This window comes from Pongo abelii, chromosome 5 (assembly GCF_028885655.2).
Source record: "Pongo abelii isolate AG06213 chromosome 5, NHGRI_mPonAbe1-v2.0_pri, whole genome shotgun sequence".
Classification (NCBI taxonomy): domain Eukaryota; kingdom Metazoa; phylum Chordata; class Mammalia; order Primates; family Hominidae; genus Pongo; species Pongo abelii.
Window position 1 is genome coordinate 171,740,163 of NC_071990.2, and position 23,688 is coordinate 171,763,850.

At 40.6% G+C, this 23,688-nt stretch overlaps 2 protein-coding genes across 19 annotated transcripts in view; one reads left to right on the forward strand and one right to left on the reverse strand.

The window, feature by feature from the left end:
• Positions 1–10,161, reverse strand: part of DYNLT2 (dynein light chain Tctex-type 2) — a 26,238-nt gene extending 16,077 nt beyond the window's left edge. Inside the window, exons 1-3 of the mRNA XM_002817601.6 lie at positions 9,919–10,161; positions 2,618–2,824; positions 1,629–1,787 (exon numbers count right to left, since the gene is read on the reverse strand). Of these exons, the coding sequence (XP_002817647.3) occupies positions 1,629–1,787; positions 2,618–2,824; positions 9,919–10,038 (486 nt within the window). The 5' untranslated portion in view covers positions 10,039–10,161. The remainder of the gene's footprint in view (positions 1–1,628; positions 1,788–2,617; positions 2,825–9,918) is intronic.
• ERMARD (ER membrane associated RNA degradation) overlaps positions 10,124–23,688 on the forward strand; it is a 30,373-nt gene continuing 16,808 nt past the window's right edge. For 7 of the 18 annotated variants that reach the window (XM_054558514.2, XM_054558519.2, XM_054558521.2 and 4 more), the window contains exons 1-9: positions 10,166–10,244; positions 12,612–12,780; positions 14,034–14,173; positions 15,092–15,193; positions 15,474–15,563; positions 17,791–17,888; positions 18,672–18,808; positions 19,480–19,594; positions 21,274–21,376. In XM_054558514.2, coding sequence (XP_054414489.2) covers positions 10,239–10,244; positions 12,612–12,780; positions 14,034–14,173; positions 15,092–15,193; positions 15,474–15,563; positions 17,791–17,888; positions 18,672–18,808; positions 19,480–19,594; positions 21,274–21,376 — 960 coding nt within the window. In that variant the 5' untranslated portion in view covers positions 10,166–10,238. Of the gene's footprint in view, positions 12,118–12,611; positions 12,781–14,033; positions 14,174–15,091; positions 15,194–15,473; positions 15,564–17,790; positions 17,889–18,671; positions 18,809–19,479; positions 19,595–21,273; positions 21,377–23,688 lie in introns of those variants that run through there. The other 11 variants (XM_054558515.2, XM_054558516.2, XM_054558513.2 and 8 more) reach the window with 6 other exon arrangements.

The following is a 23,688-nucleotide window of genomic DNA, read 5'->3' on the forward strand; positions in this document are numbered from 1 at the left end:
GCAGAAAAGCCAAGTAGCTGACCCAGGCTGAGCTGACTCACAGAAAGTAAGCAAATACATGGCTGTTGTTATAAGATACTCAGTTCTGGGGTGGTTTGTTGTGCAATAATATTAGCTGAAACATTCCCCCACTGCACATCATGCCACTATCTACTAGCTACTAGTCCAGCTACACTTGTTACATATCAAGCACACCAAGTCATCCCTGCCTCAGGATCTTTGCACTTGAAGTTTTCTCTGCTTGGAATATTCTCCCTTCTCTTTGGTATAGCTGGTTCCTTCTTATCTGAACATCAGAGGGTTTTCCCTTCTCTAAACAATCCCAGGTAGCCACTCTGCTACTCTGTCATATCCCTACCTTAATGTTCTCTTTGTAGCACTTATCATCTAGAACGTCCCTGTTTCTTAAGTCTGTATGTCATATGTGGTGCAGCTTCTCTTCTCCATGGGAGCCAGGATGGTCCTTTCTTGCTGACTGGTGGTTCTCTCACCAGTACCCCTCTGCCAGTCCAGGTCCCCCTCCTCATGCTTCATCATGCAGTCCACTCCTCTATGGAACCTCTACGGATTCTTCCAAACAGCTTTTTCTCTCTTTTCTCTCCAACTCCCACATATTCCTTATCAACTCCTTACATAATTACACAGCCTAGTGATATTATCTCTTTATTAATAAATAATGTTAATAATTACCTTGCTGTTTATTGAGGGCTCTGTGCTGGTGATTATGTTAAGGATTTTAATACAGATAATTTCATTTAATCTTCACAACAGCTCTAGGAAGCCAGTTTTATCATCACCATTTTTATAGATGAAGAAACTGTGCGGAGGCCACAGCCAGCAAGTGTGGCAGAGGCGATCTGACTCCAAAACCCAGGCTGTTTACATTATCCCTATCATTTTATTTCCCTAAATTCTAAATTGTGCTGCTTTATCTCCTTAAGTAGAGTAAAATCTCCTTGAGAATCATGCTCCATGTTTTATCATTCTTTGATTTTCCTTAGTACCTAACACCCATTAGTGCCCAAAATAAATTTACTGGTTAACTTAAATGACATTAAACTGTCAAAGTTGATATGATCAAGGAACAGAATAGCAGTGCAATTTAATAAATTAGTAGTACCAAATTGCTACTTCTAGGTTTGTACTTTTCTTTCTTTCTTTTTTTTTTTTTTTTTTTGAGCCTGTTGCCCAGGCTGGAGTGCAGTGGAGCGATCTCGGGCCACTACAACCTCCGCCTCCCAGTTTCAACCGAGTCTCCTGCCTTAGCCTCCCGAGTAGCTGGGAATACAGGCACCCACCACCATGCCCAGCTAATTTTTGTATTTTTAGTAGAGACGGGGTTTCACCATGTTAGCCAGGATGATCTCAAACTCCTGACCTCAGGTGATCCACCCACCTCAGCCTCCCAAACTGCTGGGATTACAGGCATGAGCCAACGCACCCGGCTGGTTTGTACTTTTCAAATAATTTACAATGAAATAAATATACTCAACAACATGATACTTTCTTTCAAAAGGTACCTCAGAATCTATGGCATGCCCTTGAGTCATCACAATAAAGATCAAATCACTAGGGAGGAGATGCCTTATAGTTCTAATTGCTAGATCCTGTATCAACGGGGTACTTACATTTATTGCTTGGCCAGTCTTTTGAATAAATAATACTTTTATAATGAACTTATAACGGTGGTACCCAAATTCTTTGACTGCTAACAGTATGCGGTCTGCCAATTCAAGTGACAAGTGAGAGAATACTTTATCATCATATTTGACATCTTTAAGACTTTCCTTTAAGAAAATTTAAGAAAAATAATTTTATTTTCAAACCAAATATTTTCTGTATAAAAATTCAAGTAGAAAACATGTCTAAATAATATATGTAACTGTTTTAAAATAAATATATTCCTAACTAAATAATATTAAATAAATTTTATGCTTACCTATTTCAGTAACAATTTTGAGGAATATTTATTGGGGTTTTCAAATTATATTCAATTACTTTTCATTATTGACACAAGCTGTAAGTTGTAATTTACTAGACTACTCTGCCAAACAGTTAATAGAGAGACACAAGGAGATTTTCTAAAGAAGACTTCTAGAAGGTAAAGGAAATTCTTAGGTAAAGAAACCTTTTTAAATTTATACATTTATTAAAATTCAGATTTTGGTTTTCTTATACTGAAGACTGCTTGGACTCAGAACCTGTACCAAGTCACTGCCCTGCTCAGTGGGCTCACATTAAAACTACTTCTTTCCAGCTCTCCCCTGTAGCCTCTCACTCCACTGATTTTTCTTTGGCCTCCAGGAAAGTGAAATCAAAGATTTCTAAGCATGTTTATTAATAAATTAATGTATAGCTTGAAGGAAATGGACATGGCTTGTGGACTATAAAGCATTACTCTTTCTTACAAACCAGGAGCAGAACTGGACACCTAGCAGACAGACTACACATCTCTGATTAACTGACTTGTTGTGCCTGCACCAATGACACAATGCCTTCTGGTTCTAGTGACAATTGCATGAGCCAATTCCTAGAATAAATTTCTTCGTGCATATAATTTCTGTTTCTCTGTAGAACCCTCATACAATACTGCTATCATATATATTTATCAACCTACTGTTAGTATCTGCTGGACTTTAGTTTCTACTGAATGAGCTTGGAATTTCTTCAGTGGCTCCATTCTATATGAATTAGCAAACTTTAATTTTGCCAGGGCACTCTTCCATTCTTTACCTATATCAGCAATTGAGTCATCAAAAGGAGGCTCCACATACTGAACATCGTGAATTGACTCTCTCAGTCTTTCTCTTAAAATCTGTGCATACTGGAGGAGAAAGAGAGAGGGGAAGAGAGAAAGGGAGAAAGATTACTTTTTAAACTGTAAATGAGTTTTCAGATTAAAGAACCCTGTACAGTGGGACAGGGCTCACACAAAGCTTGGAAATTTGTTAAACAGATTTCTACAATAATGTGGTTGCTAAATCCTAGATTCACTCCTAGCTATCAATTTGGCAAAAAAAAAAAAATAGGAATACTATTTATCCTTTTATCTATACTCACAAACATATACATACAAATTGCATGCATATATTTAGAATATCCATGGACGATCCAAAGGAACTAGAAACAAGAGTGGCCTCCAGGGAGGGCAACTAAGTGGCTATGGGATGGAGATATAGGGAAAACCTTTCTTCCCCCCTACCCTGAGATTATGAAAATATTATCCTTCATTGTCTTAAAATTGTATTTTACTTCATTTACTTATTTTTAAATAATACAATTATTTAGGTAGCACATTCATTAAGTCTTAAGGTGAAAAGACACCAAAAGAGCATTGATTTGATATATATATCAGTTCATGATTTTGACACGAAACATCCATTCTGGGACACCAATATGCATTAATGAAATATTTGCTTAGTGCCCAATATGTCCCAGATAAATGCTCTAGCCTCTTAGGTTAAAGCAGTGAGCTTCATTTTATTAATAGCCAGGAATTTCTTTGTCTTGCCTAATTGCTTGGCTAGAACTTCCAGTTCTATGTTGAAAAGAAGTGGCAAAAGTGGACATCCTTGCTTTGTTATTAATATTACAGGAAAAGCTTTCAGTCTTTCCCCATCGAGTATGATGTTTGCTGTGCAGTTTTTTTTGTTGTTGTTGTTGTTTTGAGACAAGTCTTGCTCAGTCACCCAGGCTGGAGTGCAGTGGTGCGATCTTGGCTCACTGCAACCTCTGCCTCCCAGGTTGAAGTGATTCTTCTGCCTCAGCCTCCTGAGTAGCTGGGACTACAGGTGCATGCCACCACGCTCAACTAATTTTTTTGTTGTTGTTGTATTTTTAGTAGAGACGGGGTTTCACCATGTTAGCCAGGATGGTCTTGATCTCCTGACCTCGTGATCCACCCGCCTTGGCCTCCCAAATTGCTAGGATTACAGACATGAGCCACTGTACCCAGCATTTGCTGTGCAGTTTTCATATACAGCTTTTATTAGGTTGAAGTAGTTTCCTCCTATTTCTAGTTTTTGGGGTGTTTTTATAATAAAAGAGTGTGGAATTTGACATATGCTTTTTCTTCATCAATTGAGATTTATCATGTGGTTTATTTCATTTAGTTAATGTGGTGCATTACCTTGATCGATTTTCATATGTTGGACCATCCTTGCACTCCAGAAACAAATTTCACTTGGTCTCGGTGTCAAATCCTTTAAATAAAATGCTGAATTCACTTTGCTAGTATTTTGTTGAGAATTTTTGCATCAGTGTTAATACATGATATGGGTCTGTAGTTTGCTTTTTTTGTAGCGTCTTTGTCTGCCTTTGGTATTAGGGTAATGCTGACTTCATAGAATGAGTTATACAGTATTCTCTCTGCTTTTATCTTCTGAAAGAGATTGTAATAATTGATATAACTTTTTCCTTAAATGCTTGGTAGAATTCACAAAGGAAATCACCTGAACCTGGTGATTTCTGCTTTGGAAGGTTGTTATTGATTCAAGTTTTAAAAACAGATACATGCTTATTCAGATTATCTATTTATTTTTGTATGACTTTTGGGAAATGGCATCTTTCAAGGAATTGGTCCATTTCATCTAAGTTATCAAATTTCTGGGACAGAATTGTTCATAATATTCTTTTATTATATTTATGGTGTTCATGTAATTTCTAGCAATATCCTGACTTGCATTTCTGCTATTAGTAATTTGTGTCCTCTCTCTTAGCCTGGATAGAGGCTTATAGATTTTATTGATCTTTTCAAAGAAAAAGCTTTTGGTTTTGTTGGTACCTGATTTCAATTTCATCAATTTCTGCCATAATTTTTATTATTTCTTTTCTTCTTGGATTTAATTTGTTCTTCTTTTTCTAGTTTCTTTGAGGCTTATTTTAGCTCTTTCTTCTTTTCTAACATATGCACACATTCAATACCATACGTTTCCTTCCAAGCCCTGTTTTTGCTGCATTCTACAAATTTTGATATGTTTTCATTTTTATTTAGCTCAAAATATTTTTTAAATTTGAGATTTCTTCTTTTGTAACAGTGTTTTTTGATGTCTAGCATTTCTTTCTAGTTCTTTCTTAGGATTTCCATTTCTATGCTTACATTGCTCATTCATTCTTGCATGCTATTTTATCAGCTACAGCCTTTTAACATATTAATCATAGTTACTTAAATTCTGATAATTCCAACATCCCTGCCATGTCTGGTTCTGCTGCTCACTCTGTGTGTTTGTTGTTGTTTTTAGTATGCCTAATTTTTTTCTTCATAGACAGACATGATTCACCAGGTAAAGAAACTGCTGTTAACAAGGCCTCTGGCAATGTGCTGGTAATGTATTAATGAAGAGGAAGCATTCTGTAGTTGTATGACTAGGTATTTTAGTGAACCTGTGCTTCTGGACTGTGAACTTCACAAACGTTTCTGAGTTTTCTGTTTTTTTCCCTACTTGCTTAAGTCACACAGGATGGCTAAGGAGGGCTGGAGTGAGGTCACAGAGCAAACTGCTGCTTTTCAATCTACTTTTGGGGGCAGCAATTTGTCCTGTGACCTCACTTCTCTTACGGATCTAAGAAGAGTTAATTTTTTCAGTTTGTTCAGCTTTTTACTTGTTAGGACATAGTAGGGACTTTAAGGAAGCTGGAAGTCTTACCTTTGTTTTTTGAACGACATTTTAGCTGGATATAGAATTCTAGGTTGTTAGTCATTTTCTTTCAGTCCTTAAAGATGATGCTTCAATGTCTTCTGTCTTGCATTGTTTCTGAGAAGTATGCTGTCATTTTGTCTGTTTCTATGTATGTAACGTTCCTTTGTTCTAGTTGCCTTTAAATTTTTAAATCACTGGTTTCAAGCAATTTTATTATTGTATGTCTTGGTATAATTTTCTTCATGTGTCTTGTGCTTGGAGTTCACTGAGCCTCTTAGATTTGTGGGTTTATAGTTTTCAACAAATTTGAAAATTTTTCATTCCTTATTTCTTCTAATACTTTTTGTCTGTCCTCTCTCACCTCATTTGGGGACTCAAATTACAAGAACATTAGGCAACTTTAAGTTCTGTCAAAGCTCATTGACATCTTGTAATATTTTTTTCAGCATCCTCCCCCAATTTCCACGTCTCTAAATGTCCTTTCCTCTGCACTGTTGAATCTGCTGTTAATACCATTTAGTGTATTTTCATCCCTGACATACTATTTTTCATCTACAGAAGTTTGATTTGAATTTAACATGCTCAGTCTTTCTCTACACTCTTAAATATATGGAATGTAATTATAATAACTTCATAATATATGATTTAATTTGATGAAAACTAATAACTACTTTAATGTCTGTTTATACTAATTCTATTTTTGTGTAATTTCTGGGCTGTTTTTACTGTTTCTTCAATTTTGGACTTTATTTTCGTGCTTTTCTGTAGGTCTATTAAAGACCAGACAGTGTGAATTTTACCTTCTTATAGGCTGGATATTTTTGTATTCCTAAGACTCTTGAGCTTTCTTCTAAAACAAAGACATTTGGAAACAGTTTAATCCTCTTGAGCCTTGCTTCTCAACCTTGATAAACCAGATCAGAGAACTCGCTCTCTATTTTTTCCCACTACTGAGGCAATACACCTCTTAGCACGCTAAGCAAAGCCCTGTATTTTTCACGGTTTTCCACTTTTTCTGGTGGGAACACATCCAAGGATTTTTTTTCTGTTCCTTTTGGGTGATTCTTTCTCCACCTCCACTCTCCACCTTTGGTGAGAAGCTTCCTCACCAGATGCACTGCTGCACTAAGCTGAATACTCTGGGAAACCCTCTGTAGGTCTTTGCGGCAGTTTGTGCAGCCCTGTCTTAATACTCTGCTCTCCAGTCTCATGCTAACTTGGCTTCCCAGGCTCCCAACTCCTTTTGAAACAAAGGAGGCCTTTCCTTGTGTTGTAGCCTGGAAACTCTCACCAGGCAATTAAGGTGGGGGCAATATTGGGGTTCACCTTACCTATTTCTCATCTCTCGGAAATCACTCTCTTGTCCTGCCTGACACCTAAATCAATGGAAACAATTGCTCCATACATTTTTGTGTGTTACTTTAGTTTCTGATAAGAATTACTCCATATTGGCTGTGAGTAAAAGTCCCTCACCATAAATAAATCTCTTCTTGTGATCGTCTGTCAGGCTTCTGTGTCTCTTAATTGCAGAAGCAGCATTATTAGCTCCCTAAACCTCTTAAAAACAAAATCATTTTGTTCTTGTTTATTAAGAGAATGCTTCTCTAAGGCAGTGATTGGGACCTTCCTTTCCTCCACAATATACTCAACGGATGCAACTACATAGTATCATTAACAGCGGCTTTCAACTGCAATGATTCTTAAGGAAATGGGGCATTCATGTGTGGCTTGAAAATAACCATTAATGCTTCTAATATGCTGAAAATTTACATCTGTACCATTTCTCCTTTGTGTATAATATTGGCTGACTTGCTATACTTATTAAGAGTATTTGATTCCTTTTATTAAGAATCTTTATAATCTTTTTTAAATTGGGACTAGGCTTTAAATATGATCAACTTTTTAGCATCTAATAATACCTGAGTTTCTACTGATATAGCATTTCCTTATATTGAGCCTACATATAGCCCTAAAATAAAATGAGCTTGGGCATGAGATATTACTTTTATTTCTAAATGCCACATGCTAGTGTTTATGATTCTTTTTTCTTTTCTGAGACAAGAGTCTCACTCTGTCGCCCAGGCTGGAGTGCAGTGGCATGATCTCGGCTCACTGCAACTTCCTCCTCCCGGGTTCAAGCAATTCTTGTGCCTCAGCCTCCCTGAGTAGCTAGGATTACAGGCGCCCACCACCACTCCCGGCTAATTTTTGTATTTTTAGTAGAGACGGGGTTTTGGCATGTTAGCCAGGCTGGTTTTGAACTCCTGACCTCAGGTGATGCATCCGCCTCAGCCTCCCAAAGTGGGGATTACATGCATGGGCCACTGCACCCGGCTGTATTTAAGATTTTCAATGCATGTGCACAAGTGAGAACAATCAAGTTTTCCATTTTTAGTAATCTGCTTCACATTTTGTTACTTTGATGGCAACAACAGGAACTCATTCTTGTTAAGCCGAAGTATAATTTATTGGAAAGATACAGTTTACATAACAGCAGAGAAGGCTGATGAACCAGATTCAGAAAGACACAGAGAGCACTTTAGCTTCTCATCTACAATGTGAATAAACCTCAATCATTTTCTTTGCATTATTTTAAAGAATTCATCTAATTAGCTTAGTTTGGGTCTCATCCTCATTAAAAAGTTAAGGGAAGTAGCTGACAATCTCACCAAAGCTCTAGACAATTGCAGATGAGTTAATTCTCTAAAAGTTAACTGAGGTGCTACCACTAGAAAAAAAGAAATGGAAGCAAGACAGATAAAATCAAGAGATGGTCATGTTGATTAAACGGTATGTCTTAAATTTTCCTATGCTCCAAAATAGGGAAATTAACAGCTACCTTAAATTAGAAATGAGTAAGTGAACAGTTTCCTCAGGTACATTTAGTGAGCATTTGCAGAGTCCTTTCTCAATTTCTTCCCAATTATTGTTCTATTCAAATTTCTCATCTCTAAAAGAATCAACTGTAGATAGCTATAATTGATCACATCCATATCAAATACTAATAATTACTTTGGTCCATGTCCCCTTACTCCCAGATTTTAACTTATATACCAGGTGCACTTATGTGTCTCCTCATTTTGAGTTCAGGCTCATTGAATTTTAAAGACCACTTCAGATCTCAAATAGGCAGTAAGTTTATAAAAGTCACCCCTGTCTGCCTAAATATATAGAAATTTTTCTTTACTGTTGGTGACCCATCTGTTACTCAGACTCATTGCCAAGCAATACAGCATAGTGTTTGGGAGTGTGAAGTTTTAAGTCCAACTGATTTAGGTTTCTAGCCCTGCTCTGCTCTTTTTCTTAGCTGTGTAAACTTGGCCTGTTTACTTTTCCTCCTTTAGTTCGTTCTTTCCTCCGTAAAATGCAGACACCAGGGAAACAAGAACCTGAAATTTCGCCATTAATTATTTTGAGAATTCTCTTTTTGAGAGTAACCTTAAAATGTTTTAGGGTCTTCAAAAAATTGTTTTGCCTGTCATCTCTTTCTTCATCCTATTATAGGTCCACGAAGTAAGCATGAAGAGAAACCAGTACAGGCCAAGTGGACCGAGTACTAGCATACAGGTTCTGGTCTCAGCTCTATCATTACAGCTTTGTATCCTTGGGCAAACTAATTTTCTGTTAAAGTATCAATAAAATATGGAGTCTTTAATACATTAACGGTTTTCAAAGCCTAATCATATAGAAATACTTGTGTTATACCACCAATAAAACTGAATAATGACCCTTTCCATCAGTATCAGTAAGTTTTGGACAGAATATTTTCAACTTAAGTTTTTTTCTCCTGTACATTCTTCAAATATCCAGACTGCTGATGTTTTAAAAACCCAAAACATGGCACTACTCTGCCTGGTTTATCAAATTATTTTTTTAATACAACACACACTCATTTTTCGCTAGCAAAACTGCTTACAATGGCACTAAATACACTAACATACTGTGTTTTAGTACAAAGCAATAATACTCAGAGCACTCTCAGGAAATCCGCAAGCTCAGTAAATCTGAAAAGAAGATCTTGTAACCACCCTTTCAATCGACTTACGTAGGGTTCTATGGCCCTAATTAAAAAACAAGAAAACTAGCACTCAAGTCCAAAGGTGACTGCCCAACTCAGTCTCAGGCTTCAATTTCGCATCTGGGGAAAAAAGAAACACAAAAGGGAAATACTGCCCCCTTGGCTCTGGGGGTGGTGACGGGAGCGGGGCCCACTGGGGAGCGATTTCAATTAAAGGGTCGGACATAGCCGTCTCGGGCCCCTAGCAGTCTCCGCACTCACTGCCTCCTTCTCGAACATGCTAGGCCTCCTCTCTTTTCTAGGCGTCACCGGAGCCTGCTGAGGGGTCTGGTTCGGGGTCTGGATGGGGATCGACTTCACGCCTCGGCCTCGCTTCTCCATCTCGCTCTGTTCTCCAAGACTCCCACTGCCTCCCCTTCTTGGCCGGCGGTCAAACGCCCCAAGCCGCTCCCACGAGGGCGGAAGTCTCCCACCTGCGCCTCGAACGGTCAGAAGTGCCCGCCAGGGCTCCAAGGCGCCTGGAGGAGGGGCGCGGAGGCGCCTGCGTCATTCACGCGCGCCGCAGCAGGGCACCGGAAGTTATGGAGGTACGGCGGCTGCAGGGCCTGGTTCGATCCCGAGCTAGGCAGGGAGTCGGCGCCAGGCTGGGTGGTGCTCGGCTACGCGGAGTGGGCGAGCGAGCACGCGCCTGCGGTGGCCGGCGGTCCCGCGCTGGAGGGCGCTGGCGACGTCGCGGCCCTGGCCTCTGTGGCGGTATCGGACGCTCGGCCCTGCAAGACGCCTGGCGGGCCCTGCCGGCCTCCGTGGGCCAGGCTTGTTTCTCCGTCGCCTCCTGGCCCCGAGCTGGAACGCGGCGGACGGTCAGGGAGGGCTGTGCGCGGTGGCGCGGGGGCGGAAAGCCGCAGGTCGGGCTCTCACCTGACCGTGGCTTGTTCCTAGAAGCGCAGTTTCCTAGTCGCTGCCTGTAGGGTCCACACTCGGACAGTAAATTTGTGTTCATCGCTTTTAGACCGTTTGAGTCACTGTAAAACTCATCACGACGGCCTCACCGACCTCGTGTCAGGAGATCTGGTTGTATGTGGTTGCCTCATAATAGAGATTTATCTATTTTCCCTCCCTGAGGCAATTAAATATCAAACGCCTATCGTCAGCAGTGACGACAGCGGAGCCGGGCGTGGTGGGACCTGTGGTCCCAGCTACTGCGTAGGCTGAGGTGGAAGGATCGCTTTAGCCCAGGAGGTGGAGGCTGCAGTGAGCCGAGATCGCGCCACTGCACCCCTCTCTGGGCGACGGCGAGACCCCGTCTCCAAAATGATGATAACGATAACTACCATTTTTGAGTAGTATGTGCTAGATGGTTTTCATGTGTTATCTGATTACTGCAGCCCTACAAGGTGCAGCCTGGCACCGTTTTATTTCACTTAGAACTGAGATTCCGATGAAGTAACTTTTCCAAGGCAAGAGGTAGTCAGAGGCCGAGGAATGATTCAAATTTAAGTCCAGCTCCAAAGCACCGGCCCAGTGTAGTCTGCAGAGTTCCAGCCCTGTAGAGCCACATGGAGGATGCGAGTGACAATCGCCAGACAATCAACAAATAGTTGATGTAGATTTCTTTAGTGATGACTTGTTAGGGCCTGCTAGGATTGTTCGAAAACCAGGGCTGAGAGTGCAAAGTGCAACTTCTGGGGACAGGAGGAGCAAACAGGGCAACTGATAGCAGTTTCCACATTAGGAAGTTGCCCACAGTTAATTATGACTGTCACAACACAGCCACTCCTTAACACACCGAAATAAAGAGCCTTGGTTCAGCTTTAGATCCTGAATTTGACTTCTTTGCAGGTTTATACGATGGTCTTAGCGTCATGTGGGATAATTGTGAGGATTTTGATTGTATTTAATTCTCCATGGAAAACCAGTACGGTTTGCTACTTTTTACATGGCAGGGAAGGCTAAACTTTACCTCTGCCCATCTTAGTTCAGAGTGACCCCTTTAACAAATGAAAGGATAACAAGAAAAAAGTTTATTAATGTACAGAGTACATATCACAAGGGATAAACCTTAATGAAAAGTAACTTGAAATGGTGGCTTAGAACTACATTTGTATACCATCTTCAACAAAGAACTGTAGATTTGCAGAGAAGTGACAGGACACAGGAGAGCAGTTTTAGGCTTCAAAGGGCAGGAAACTGGGAAGGTAGATACATATTGGAAACTAATGGAGTAAGAATTGTTTGCAGATTCCTCTGGTACCTTAACTGGTCTGGTAAGAGTCTAAAGTTATCCCCAGTAAAGAATTTATATCCTGTCTTTGGGCGGAAGAGGGGGAGGATGGAGAGAGCTTTTCCTTCATTTGCTGCCCCTTGTCTTCAGCTCAAATTTGTTGTTGTTGTTTTTATACCAAAGAGGCATGTTTTGGGATGACATTGTGGTTTTCTTCAACACCGTTTAGGGAGTCAGAGGTACGTCGGGTTCTTTTTCCTTCTTGTTCGTTATACTTGGTTTCTGCTCTCCCATTACCCATTTTAAAAAATTGCTTGTTTTGATAACTCTGGGATAGTGAAAGAATGCTGAGAGCAATAATGCTCTGGTCATAAAACACATTCAGCTTCCGTGAACTTGTATTTTTTTCTTTTTTTTTTTTAAGTGAAAGGCAAGTTTATTAAGAAAGTAAAGGAATAAAGAATGGCTACCCCATAGGCAGAGCAGCTTGCAAATATTATGATTGATAATTTTAAGTCTTTAATCCTTTATCATATTTGAGAACATTTATGTAAATTATCTTTAATATTTAATCACAATGTTTTAATCATACAGCTCTCACGATATCCAGAAAGCATGTTAACAGCAACTATACCTGAGTGCGTTCAGTTCTTAAAGAGATGTGACTTAAATACATAATACTCTATTTTTCTTTCTGTTAAGCAGTTCCTTTTATTTTATTTTATTTTTTTAGGTATTAATAGGGGACCCTATTACCACATGTCTTTCTCCCTCAGTGTATGATATAATTTGTAATCTTGGGTTTCAACTCAGAGAAAATTGTGATATCAATAGCATTGTAACTCAGAATGGTGAAGTATGCTGGAAAACAATCACAGACTGTGTGAGCTACACAGAGTCAGGTTTGTGCTGTCTTTGTACTCCAAACTTTCATAACTGTTCCATTGAAAATGTCTTGACCTGTAAAATTCCGCTTTCTGACCATTGGTTCCTTTTGTTGGATAATGTTATAATACAGGCCTAACTCCAAGGAGAACAGGAATCAATGTGAAAAGAGAGGGGCTGAGGCCAGAGAAGCATGGAAAAGTTAATAGAAAGCTGGCCTAAGAAAACCACCTCTACAGAGGAGGTGTCAGGAGGCAGAGAGGGGCTGGTGGGGCTGTTGATGATGTAGATCTCAGGGCCTTGAGATGATTCTCCGTAGGAGTCATACGAATTAAGGGTAGAAAATGACCAGTAATAGATTATACAGTTATTTTAAATGTCTTCTAGGCATTCTTGCACACTTTGGAGCAGAGATATAGGTGGGGAAATTTAATAATAGTTATAAAAATTACAGATGAACATACTCTGGCTTAGCAGTCCATTTTGAGGAATCCTTAAGACAGATACAGATATGAAAGTGTGTGTGTGCAAGGTTATTCCTTGCAGCATTGTTTATAATAGCTAAATAAATAAAATAAACAGCCAAACATCAAGCAGTAGGGGATTGGTTCAGTAAATTATGATAAATTCATATAATGGAATATTATGCAGTGGTAGAAAAGAATGAGGAGGCTCATCTGATACAGAAGTCTCTGAGCTAAGTTGGAAAAAGAATAGGAGGGGCTTGTATTTGTATTTACCCTTTGGTATGTATTGATCATGAACCAAGTAGATGGTTAATCCCAAACTTATCAAAAAAATTAAAACAAAAACTTCGTATTATAAATATGTTTAAAACAATTCATTGCCATTAGAAATCTCAGTCTAATAACGTTAACTTAAAAAAATCAGGTTACAAAATTGTATATACAGCGTGAGCCTGGTTTAACTTAGAAAAAAAATCAGGTTACAAAATTATATATACAATGTGAGCCTGGTTTTCTGTATTCTTATGTACAGGTAAAGACATTGACAAAATAGTTTTCTCTTGTTTGAAACTTTTTGTATTTTCCAAATTCTCTGCTGATAGTATATTTTTCTTTCATAACCTGATAAGCATTATGTGATTTATTTCCAACAATATAAAAGTATATCATATGTTCAATGGTAAGCTAATTGTTGATTTTGTGGAAATTTTATAATTAAAGCATTTTTTTCTTTGATGATGTAGATATTTTATATCACGTGATATGGAGCTATGGTGCTGAAATTTGTTTTCTTATCCTTTAAGAGCAGGGTCTGGATTACTGGGGAAGCGTGAGGCTGCTGGGCCCTGTGTGTGAGGCTGTCCATTCACATTTCTTATCTCTGACCAAGGGGCAATTTGAAATTCGATATGCACCGTGGTTCCAGTGGACAAGTTTTCCAGAGGTGTGGCTTTTGAACAACCTTTAGAAATAAAAGACTGTGCAAATACTACTTAGAGGACTTACTATTTGCCAATTTTAAAGGGGCCTCCTTCATCCCCAGGCCTTCCAGCAGTGAAGTGTTAAGGGTTATAAGAGAACCCTGGGCTATTATGCAGGGTCTCCAAAGCCTGAGCTGAGAAACATGCCCCTTGGAACACAGGAAGGTTTTGAATTCATTATCACAGGATTAGGGGTTGGAGAGCTAACATTTGGCACATGGTGCTCATCCAAGGATAGAGGAAAAATTGACTACTCCAGAATAAGAGGCGTTGTGGAGAGGTATTGAGGTGTTCTAAGACAGCGGGGCCTGGAGACCAGAGCTGGGATACTTGGTTTGTTAATGGGGAACTGAAGGGAGTATGGGTAATTTGGGGCCTAACCCAAAATCTTGTTTTTGTTTGTTTTTTTGGTCAGTTTTTCTTCATTTTATTTGGCACACTAAATGACCCCAGTAAAGCATTAACTATAACAGATCTAATTCTGCTTTGAATTTGGAGTGAAGGAATCATCATGTCCCCCTTGTGCTAGCACTTTTAAGTGGCAGGATGAGTGCCTTTTGTGTATCTGTTTGAGGACTCAGCCAAATCAAAAGGAGAAACATGATGGAGGTCGAAATGCTTGACTTTTCCACTTAAATTATGCCAGATTTGTTGCTTTCAATAAACGTTTAAATAAAGAACCTTCAAGGAATTCTTTAGCTATTAAAATATTTTTATCGATTCTTTAGGCAATATAATTATACAGAAAATGTTTACTTATTCACTGAAAACTAAAATATGGCAGTTGAAATCTCTCAAGGTTTGAATTTCAACAAATAATACTATTACTTTGAGAAGTAGTTTCAGAGTGTACATCCTAATATGTGTTTTATTCTAAATAGTTATTTCCTGAAGTATTTGATGCCTTGGAAAGTCTACAATCTCCTGCTATTTCTCTTAGCTTAATGAAACTGACATCGTGTCTAGAACGAGCCTTGGGTGATGTAAGTGTGAGAACGCTTTCATTATTGGCCCATTAAATTGTCTGAATGAACATTAAACTATTTTACAGTTGTCCTCAGTTTTCTTGATTATTTTCCTATAAGATAAAATCATTTGGTACAAATTTTTAATATTTCCCTTTTGAATGATTGTGAAATCAAAGGATTGGTGTCTAAGTACTTTTCACCCTTCATTTGTACAAACAGTTGCTTCATGGATAATGTTTTTAATGTTTATTGGCTCATAATGCAACTGTTAACACAATTTTTGTTTGAATTTTAGGTATTTTTGCTGATTGGGAAGGAATGCCCCTTTCTTTTAAGAGATCTGCTTGCATCTGAGGAGCTTGCTCAAGTCTTCAGTCAGTCTGTGGTAAGCTTGTTCATGTAAACTCATGGTGTATATTAGTCCGTTTTCATGCTGCTGATAAAGACATACCCAAGACTAGGAAGAGAAAGAGATTTAATTGGACTTATGGTTTCACATGGCTGAGGAGGCCTCAGAATCATGGCGGGAGGAGAAAGGCGTTTCTTACATGGCGGCAGCAAGGGAAAAATGAGGAAGAAGCAAAAGTGGAGACCCCTGATAAACCCATCAGATCTCGTGAGACTTATTCACTGTCACGAGAATAGCACAGGAAAGACCAGTCCCCATGATTCAGCTATCTCCCCCGCATCCTTCCCACAACATGGGAGAATTCTGGAAGATACAATTCAAGTTGAGATTTGGGTGGGGACACACCCAAACCATATCATGGAGTAAGTGCAAAACAACAATTCACATATGCTGAGCTTTTGTTCTTCCTAAACTGATGATGCTTTAGGGAAAAATTGTATCAGTGATTCAAGCATATTCTCCCTTCCCACCTTCCCTTTCAAAATTGCCTCTCCTCCAGCACATAGAAAGCTTTCCTATTCCGAGTGTGAATAACTCTGGGACACCACAGGGCCAATGTGAAGCATGTTGCCTCGATCAATTACATATTAATAACTAGTACTAAATCCAGAATACAACTTTAACCCTTTAAATGAGTGATAATACAGTTTTATTTGAAAATTTTAACGTGAAATTATGCCTTTTGCAACCATTTCAACTTACAGTGGAAAAAAAATTCAGATGTTAAATCATGCAGTTACATACTATATTAAAATCTCCTAAAGGGCACATGATCAAGAGACTTAAGACTAATGAATAACCTTAGGCAACTGAGTGAGGTAGGGTCAAGATGAAGAAACCCAGAAGAGCCTTGTGTGGAAGCTGTGCTTGCCAAGCCAGGGAGCTGCTAGATGATTTTTGGAGTAAAGAAATCTGTCTTCAGTGGAGCTTTTCCATTCTTTTCTGTGGATCTTTACTCCTTGTCCACTTAAAGATCATTTTCTTTTGTGGAGAGCATGGAATGAAGATAAAAAGTGCAAACCTCTTGTTACACTGAATTCTTAAACACATTTTGTTTCTTTGATCTGTTCTTTGGTACTTGCTTATACGTGATTGGCCTTCTGCCCACTGGTGGCCCCTTCAGCCGCCAGGTACTTTTACTTGGTCACTGGCATTTATACATCTGATTGACCAGATAGTGTGAACAATGAGTATTTCACAAATTATTGGTAGAGCAAAAAGATCTCCTGAAGTTGCATAGAAGAACTGCTTGTTAAATGTTCCTACATTCAGTAGAACTGCTCTTGATCATTTCCACCTCCTGGTTTTGGGTCTTCCCCCTGAGGGAAGTTCAGAGTGCGTCCATATTCCCTTCTCAGCAGCCATCTTTCACATGCATGAAGACAGTGTTCACTTCCTTCTCGAGTCTTCTGGAGGCTCAACCATTCTTTCTCCTATGACATGAATTTAATGTCTCAAGTCTTCTGGATTCTCAACCGTTCTTTCTCCTATGACATGAATTCTTTTAGTCTTTGAACATTTTCCATTATGTTCTGAGTTTCTTCTAAGTATGGTGCCTCAAACCCAAAGCAGTTCTCTGTGCATGACATGATTGCAGTCCATTAAGTAGGACCCCTGGTTGGGTGTTTTCTTCACTCTGTAGATAGACGGTGGGGTGGATAATTGATGGGCTTCACGTCAGACATCTGGGAAGTGGAGGCTCAAGCCTGGAGCCATGCTGCTCGGGCATCTGCCCTGCTGCCTCTGTTTAACCACACAGTTGCATGCTGCTTAATACAGTGAGTGATATGTTTCTTCTTATCATATCATTGTCTTTTTACATTTTATTTAGATATTATGCACATTTGAAGCACTTTATTAAAGCAGGATAACCTGGGTCAGATCTTATCCCCTATATTTACTTTGTAGCCTTTGAGACCTTGGTTTCACCTTTCCATGCTTGTATTTTTTTCACCTAGATGCTGGGGATAATAGTAATACCTTCTCATAGGTTGTTCTTAGGATGAATGAGTTGATGTACACATATAAAATGTGTCTGCACATATTAAACACGCAGTAAATGTTGGTTTTATTATTACTGCTATATACCAGCCAAAACTGTTGACTCTGTCAGTTAAAATGAAGAACACAAACGTTATCTTCATATTATATTGGTTTATTCAATAATTCAATATAATTAACTATGTAATGATTTGCGGATTAGATGAATGTGCTAAAAGTCTTCGTTGGCTCTCCGTGTGGTCTCAACCTGCGTAATGTCTTATGGCATGGCTTTGCGTCACCTGAAGAAATTCCTCCAAAGTAAGTTGCAAGTGAAGAAATTTTCTTCCTTTTTTGGATCTACCAAAGAGTTTTTTAAATTTTGAATTTCATGAGAAGGAAATATATTTTGTGAAAGATGAGTAAGTTTTGAGATAGGATTTTGAAGCTAAAATTGAATATTACTAGTGTAGTCACCAGAGTGATGACTGGGTTATAATTTCAGTGACTTACACCCCAAAGGCAATTCGGGGTGACACCAGAAGGATGTTATGCCATTCACGTCCTGGGTGGGTGGAAGACCCTGAGGTTTCATTAGGGTCTTCATCAGAGTTTCTGTGGTGCTGTTGTGCTGCCCAACGATTGCACAGTCTAATTCCTACATCTAGAGAATTTTGTGCAATTTTTTTTTTTTTTGAGATAGAGTGTCACTCTGTCACCCAGGCTGGTGTGCCATGGTACGTTCTCAGCTCACTGCAACCTCCTCCTCCTCCCAGGCTTAAGTGATCCTCCCGACTCAGCCTCCTGAGTAGCTGGGACTACAGGCACATGCCACTATGCCCACGTAACTTTTTTGTATGTTTTGTAGAGATAGGATTTCACCTTGTTGCCCAGGCTGGTCTCAGACTCCTGAGCTCAACTGATCTGCCCGCCTCGGCCTCCCAAAATGCTGGGATTACAGGCATGAGCCACTGTGCTCAGCCAGTTTCAGGCAATTTAACGGCACTTTGCTTTCTTAATTTTAAATTTGTATTTTTCACAGTGAAGCTTTTTATAGGCATGATTGAGTACATTTTTGTAACAGATCTCTATGGTATTTCCTAGATACTGTTCAATGATGATACTGTTGACAGCAGGATTGGGTCAGTTACTGAAGAGTTACCTTCAAAACACTAAACTTACATTGGCACATCGCTCTTTCATAACTCTTACAAACCTCGAGGATTTGATTGTTTTTCCTGGTAAGTACTATGTTTCACATTTCTTCCTTAATGTAGCTTTGCATAGATATTTGCAAAGTCAGTAAACGGCATTAAGAGGTGCACTCTTGAAGTGGGGTGAAGTAGTTGTTCTTCAGTAGTCGGATGGCTTTCAGAGTTGCTTGAAGAACCTCCTACATTTTACCACCCAAAGCCCTGCCTCCTCCCACCATGCCCTGGGGTTGTTGTGGGGGTCACGGGAGTTGCGACTGGGTGAATTGAGCTCTTTCTTCCTCATATGCACTGTGCGCAACAGTGGCCTCAGGCTGTTGTATTATGTACATTTTCTCTTCCTTTTACCTCTTGTATCTTTGTACTCATGATCATTATGCCAGAAATACTTGTAGTAGTATCAAGGGTCTTTTACACCTTCTGAAAATGTATTTTACTTCTCTTGGTCATTGTGCTCAGTTGGTCCACCCTGAACTGTTGCCTAAGTCACTGAAGAGACATCCATGCCCCACTTTCCAAGGGTCACCTGCACCTCGGGCCCTTGGTCAGGGCAATCCTACTCTCTAACAAGTCCCCTGCTACAGGGGTCATGGTTCAGCCACCTAAAGGGGTTGGCTCATTGGCATCACTCCCCCAGCGTGTTTCTGTCTTTTTTCAGTTGATCAGTATGATTGTGTTTAAAACTGTGTGTTATTTTACAGATGTTACTTATGAGGTGCTTTCAGTATTAGAAGAAGTGATGACGAAATCTGCTTTTATATTAAAAATCATGTTACCATATTGGGAAGTTGCACTGGTCAAGTTCAAGTCACACAGGTAACTAAAGGGTGCATGGCAGAGTGGTTTGCAGTGGTTGGAGGCCAGTCTTTCTTGATGCCCTTCACTTTTGATGCTTTTTGCTGTTGGAGTAGAAGTGAAGAGAACCTGGACTGACTTGAGCAGACCTGAAAATAAAACACCTTCATAGAGTTGCTTCAAGGACAGCCTGTGATTATATCTTAAACATTGCCTTTTGGTGCAGTTGATAGAATTATTTTTCAGGATCCACTTTTTAATATTTTCTGGAATTCTTAGAATGAGTGAAACATGTTCAGAATCATGAAACATAGATAAGCCAGCTTCGTCCTTACACTCTGTTTCTGTTTCCTGAGGAGCAAACACATGTATGGTCGCCACCAGAAGGTCTGGTGAGCTGGTCTTTAGTTCCTTAAAGGATATTACCCTAATTCATTCATTTTTATGCCTTGAGAACCCACTGAACTCCTGGGATGTGCGTTTTTGTTTTTTTCTTTTTGAGACTGGGTCTCACCCTGTCCTCCAGGCTGAAGTGCATTGGAGCCACCTCGGCTAACTGCAGCCTTGAACTCCTGGGCTCAAGCAGTCCTCCCACCTCAGCCTCCTGAGTAGATAGGACTGTAAGTGTGCACTACTGTGCCTGGCTAATTTTTGTACTTTTTCTAGAGATGAGGTCTCAGTCCATTCCCCAGGCTGGTCTTGAGCTCCTGGGCTCAAGTGATCCTCCTGACTCAGCCTCCCAAAGTGCTGAGATTACAGGAGTGAGCCACTGCGCCCAGCCTTAGTATTTTCTAGAAGCAATGAAATGAGTTAGACAGTCCTTTGAGGACATTGTATTCTGTAGAAGCTACTAAAAATGGTTCATCAAACATTAAAACACTGGAAAATGTTTTTAAAATCACTAGTTAATGAAACTTTGGTTCTATGTGTGAGTGGTTTTTTTTTGTTTTGTTTTGTTTTGTTTTGTTTTTTGAGACAGAGTCTCACTGTGTCACCCTGGCTGGAGTGCAGTGGTGTGATCTCAGCTCACTATATCCTCTGCCTCCTACGTTCAAGCGATTCTTGTGCCTCAGCCTCCTAAGTATCAGGGACTATAGGCATGCACCACCACGCCTGGCTGATTTTTGTATTTTTAGTAGAGATGGGGTTTCATCACGTTGGTCAGACTGGTCTCAAAGTCTTAGCCTCATGTGATCTGCCTGCCTCAGCCTCCCAAAGTGCTAGGCTTACAGGCTTGAGCCACTGCGCCCAGCTGGTCCTGTTTTGCTTCTCACATTATCAAGTATTATCATTTCTCTTTGCCTTTGATATCTAGACTGTAGCAGTTATTGTGATGTTGGTGTCAATATTGTTTTTGTTTTTTGCTTGTTTTTTACTTAGAGAGTCTTACTCTGTCACTCAAGCTAGAGTGTAGTAGCACAGTTATAGCTCACTGCAGCCTTGAACTCCTGGGTTCAAGCAATCCTCCCGCCTCAGCCTCCTGAGTAGCTAGGACTACAGGCAGTGCCACCGCACTCTGCTAATTTCTAATTTTTTTGTAGAGATGGGGTTTCCCAGGCTGATCTTGAACTCCTGGCCTCAAGTGACCCTCCCACCTTGGCTTCCCAAAATGCTGGGATTATAGGCATGAGCCACTGCACCTGGCCTCATATTTATTTTTGAAACATGGAGTTTTACCTATTTTCCCTTCAATTTCATAGGTTTGCTGACTGCGCCATATTGTTGCTGACACAACTAGAGACTGGACTTAGGAATGTTTTTGCCACACTTAACAGATGTCCAAAAAGACTCCTGACTGCTGAGGTAAGCTTGTTTTTATTATTGATTGTGATCATTGTTGCTGTATTAACAGTTTTCTGTTACCAATTAAAAGTTTTTAAAAATGTTATTCTGTTTCACATTAAAATGATTTTTTAGCTAAGAACTGTGGAAGGCCTCACTATCATTTTTATAGGATTTATATTTATGTTATTTATGATTGTTTTTGATATTTCTGTAATATTTCCAAACAGTCTTTAAAACTTAATGATACCATGAACGTAGTAGGCACTGATTCTCTCTCTAGCTGTGTCGATGGTGTGTCACTGTAACCGCATGAGATGGCTGCGGTCTAGCCAGGAGACTGAGGCGACCTGTGGTTGATCCTGACCTTGGGAAACCAATCAAAACCTTCTGAGCTTGAGTTTCTCTATCTTACTCATGGAAGATGTAGGATTTGGAGGTGACTTGGTGTGGTGCCAGCCCTGCAGCAGGTCATGGAAGCCTTTGTCTCAGTTTCTTGAGCCCCTCCATGTGTGTACACACGCACGTACACACAGCTGTCTCAGAGTTCCACATTGGCCCCCGGTTGCCCTGTCTGAGGCAAGCGTCTCTGAGTTTCCAGCCTACCTCCTCTGGCTCCTAGAATTTCTCATTTCTGCTCCTTTTTGGTAGTTATAAGATCCTGCTGCTTAGTGACAGAGATCTCGAAATAATATGGCTGCAGTGACTGAAATAGGATAGAAATGCATTTCTGCCTTTCCCAAATGTGAGTAGCTCCCACTGAGATTGCAGCACCCCCATCATCAGTACTCAGACCCCTCTGTGTCATCTTCCAGTGATGAGGACCAGGCCTTTCTCATGAAGACTGCTTCTTCCTGGCTCCAGCCAGCTGTGTCAGCCATCACATCTGCTTTCCAGCCAGCAGGAAGAGCAAAGATTGGTGCATGCCCCTCTCTAAGGACACTTCCTGGAGGTAGCACAGGCCTTGGGCCAGAGCTTAGTCGCACTTGCTGCCAGGCAGGCATGGAAGCGTTCCTGGGTGGCCAAGTGCCCAGCTTCCCACGGGACGATCTGTTGTGGAGGGAGGGCAGGCGCAGCCGCGCCACACCTCGGATTCTCGTCTCCTTCTCTAGCTTGGCTTTTGCTTTTCGCCCCTCTTTGTAGGCATTCCTCAATGCTCTGCTGTCAACCCCATCCTCTGTTTCCTCTCCCTGGGAGATCTCATACAATTCTATGCCTTACATTTTCATCTCTAGGGGAACAACAATTAGAAAATACTTTGAACCCAATGAAAATGAAACCCAACACATGCGAAGTTTTGGACCCAGCGAAAGCAGTGCTGCAAGGGCAGCTTACGGCCCCAGAGCCGGGCTCCCCAGTGTTGCTTCTCACTGACCCCCATCTGATCTCTGCAGTTAGATCTGCTCATGTTCGCTGAATATCTTCATGTGAGTTTTCCTCAGCACCTCACATTTATCTTATTTCAGAAAGGCGTTGTTTCCCACAGATTTGTCCTCTGACGCTCCCTCTGTCATCTCAGCCTCACCAGCTGCAGACTCCAGCAGCGTCTCGTGTTTCCCCCACACCTCCCATGTCTACTCAGTGGCCAGCATGGCTGGTGGTTTCCACCCAGCTGACCTTGTGCTCTTCCTGTCCAAACTGAGAAGCCCCCCGCCTGGCTCCTCGGCCCACCCGAGCTCATCTCACGATTCTTCCTTCTTCTCGAATTTCATTCTCACAGTCCTGCTGATTCTTTTTTTTAGGTTTTTTTTTTTTTTTTTTTTTTTTTTTTGAGGCAGGGTCTCGCTCTGTCACCCAGGCTGGAGTGTGGTGGTGCAATCATAGCTCAATGCAGCCTCAATCCCTGGGCTCAAGCGATCCTCCCACCTCAGCCCCCCAAGTAACTGGGACCACAGGTATGTGCTACTACACCTGGCTCATTTTTACATTTTTTTTTTCCCTCGTAGAGACGGGGTCTTGCTATGTTGACCAGGCTGATCTTGAACTCCTGGGCATAAGTCATCCTTCTGCCTCGGCCTTCCAAAGTTCTGGGATTACAGGTGTGAGCCACCATACCTGGCCCAATGATTATTTTCTAAACTGATATTCTTACATTATTTATGGTTGTTTTTCATTTGTTTAACCTCCTCGATGATGTCCTGCTGCCTGCCAGATGGAGTTCATCCTCTTCACGTGGCAACAAGGCCTCGGGTTGTAACCCTGCTCTCCTCTTTGGTGTGTTCCCTGTTTGGGTACCTCAGTGAAATTTAGGCTTCTTGTCAGCTCCAGAACTTGCTTGTCTTTCCTCTTACTTTGTTCCTCACCCCCAGATTTTCCGCTCCAGGTCAGGGGCT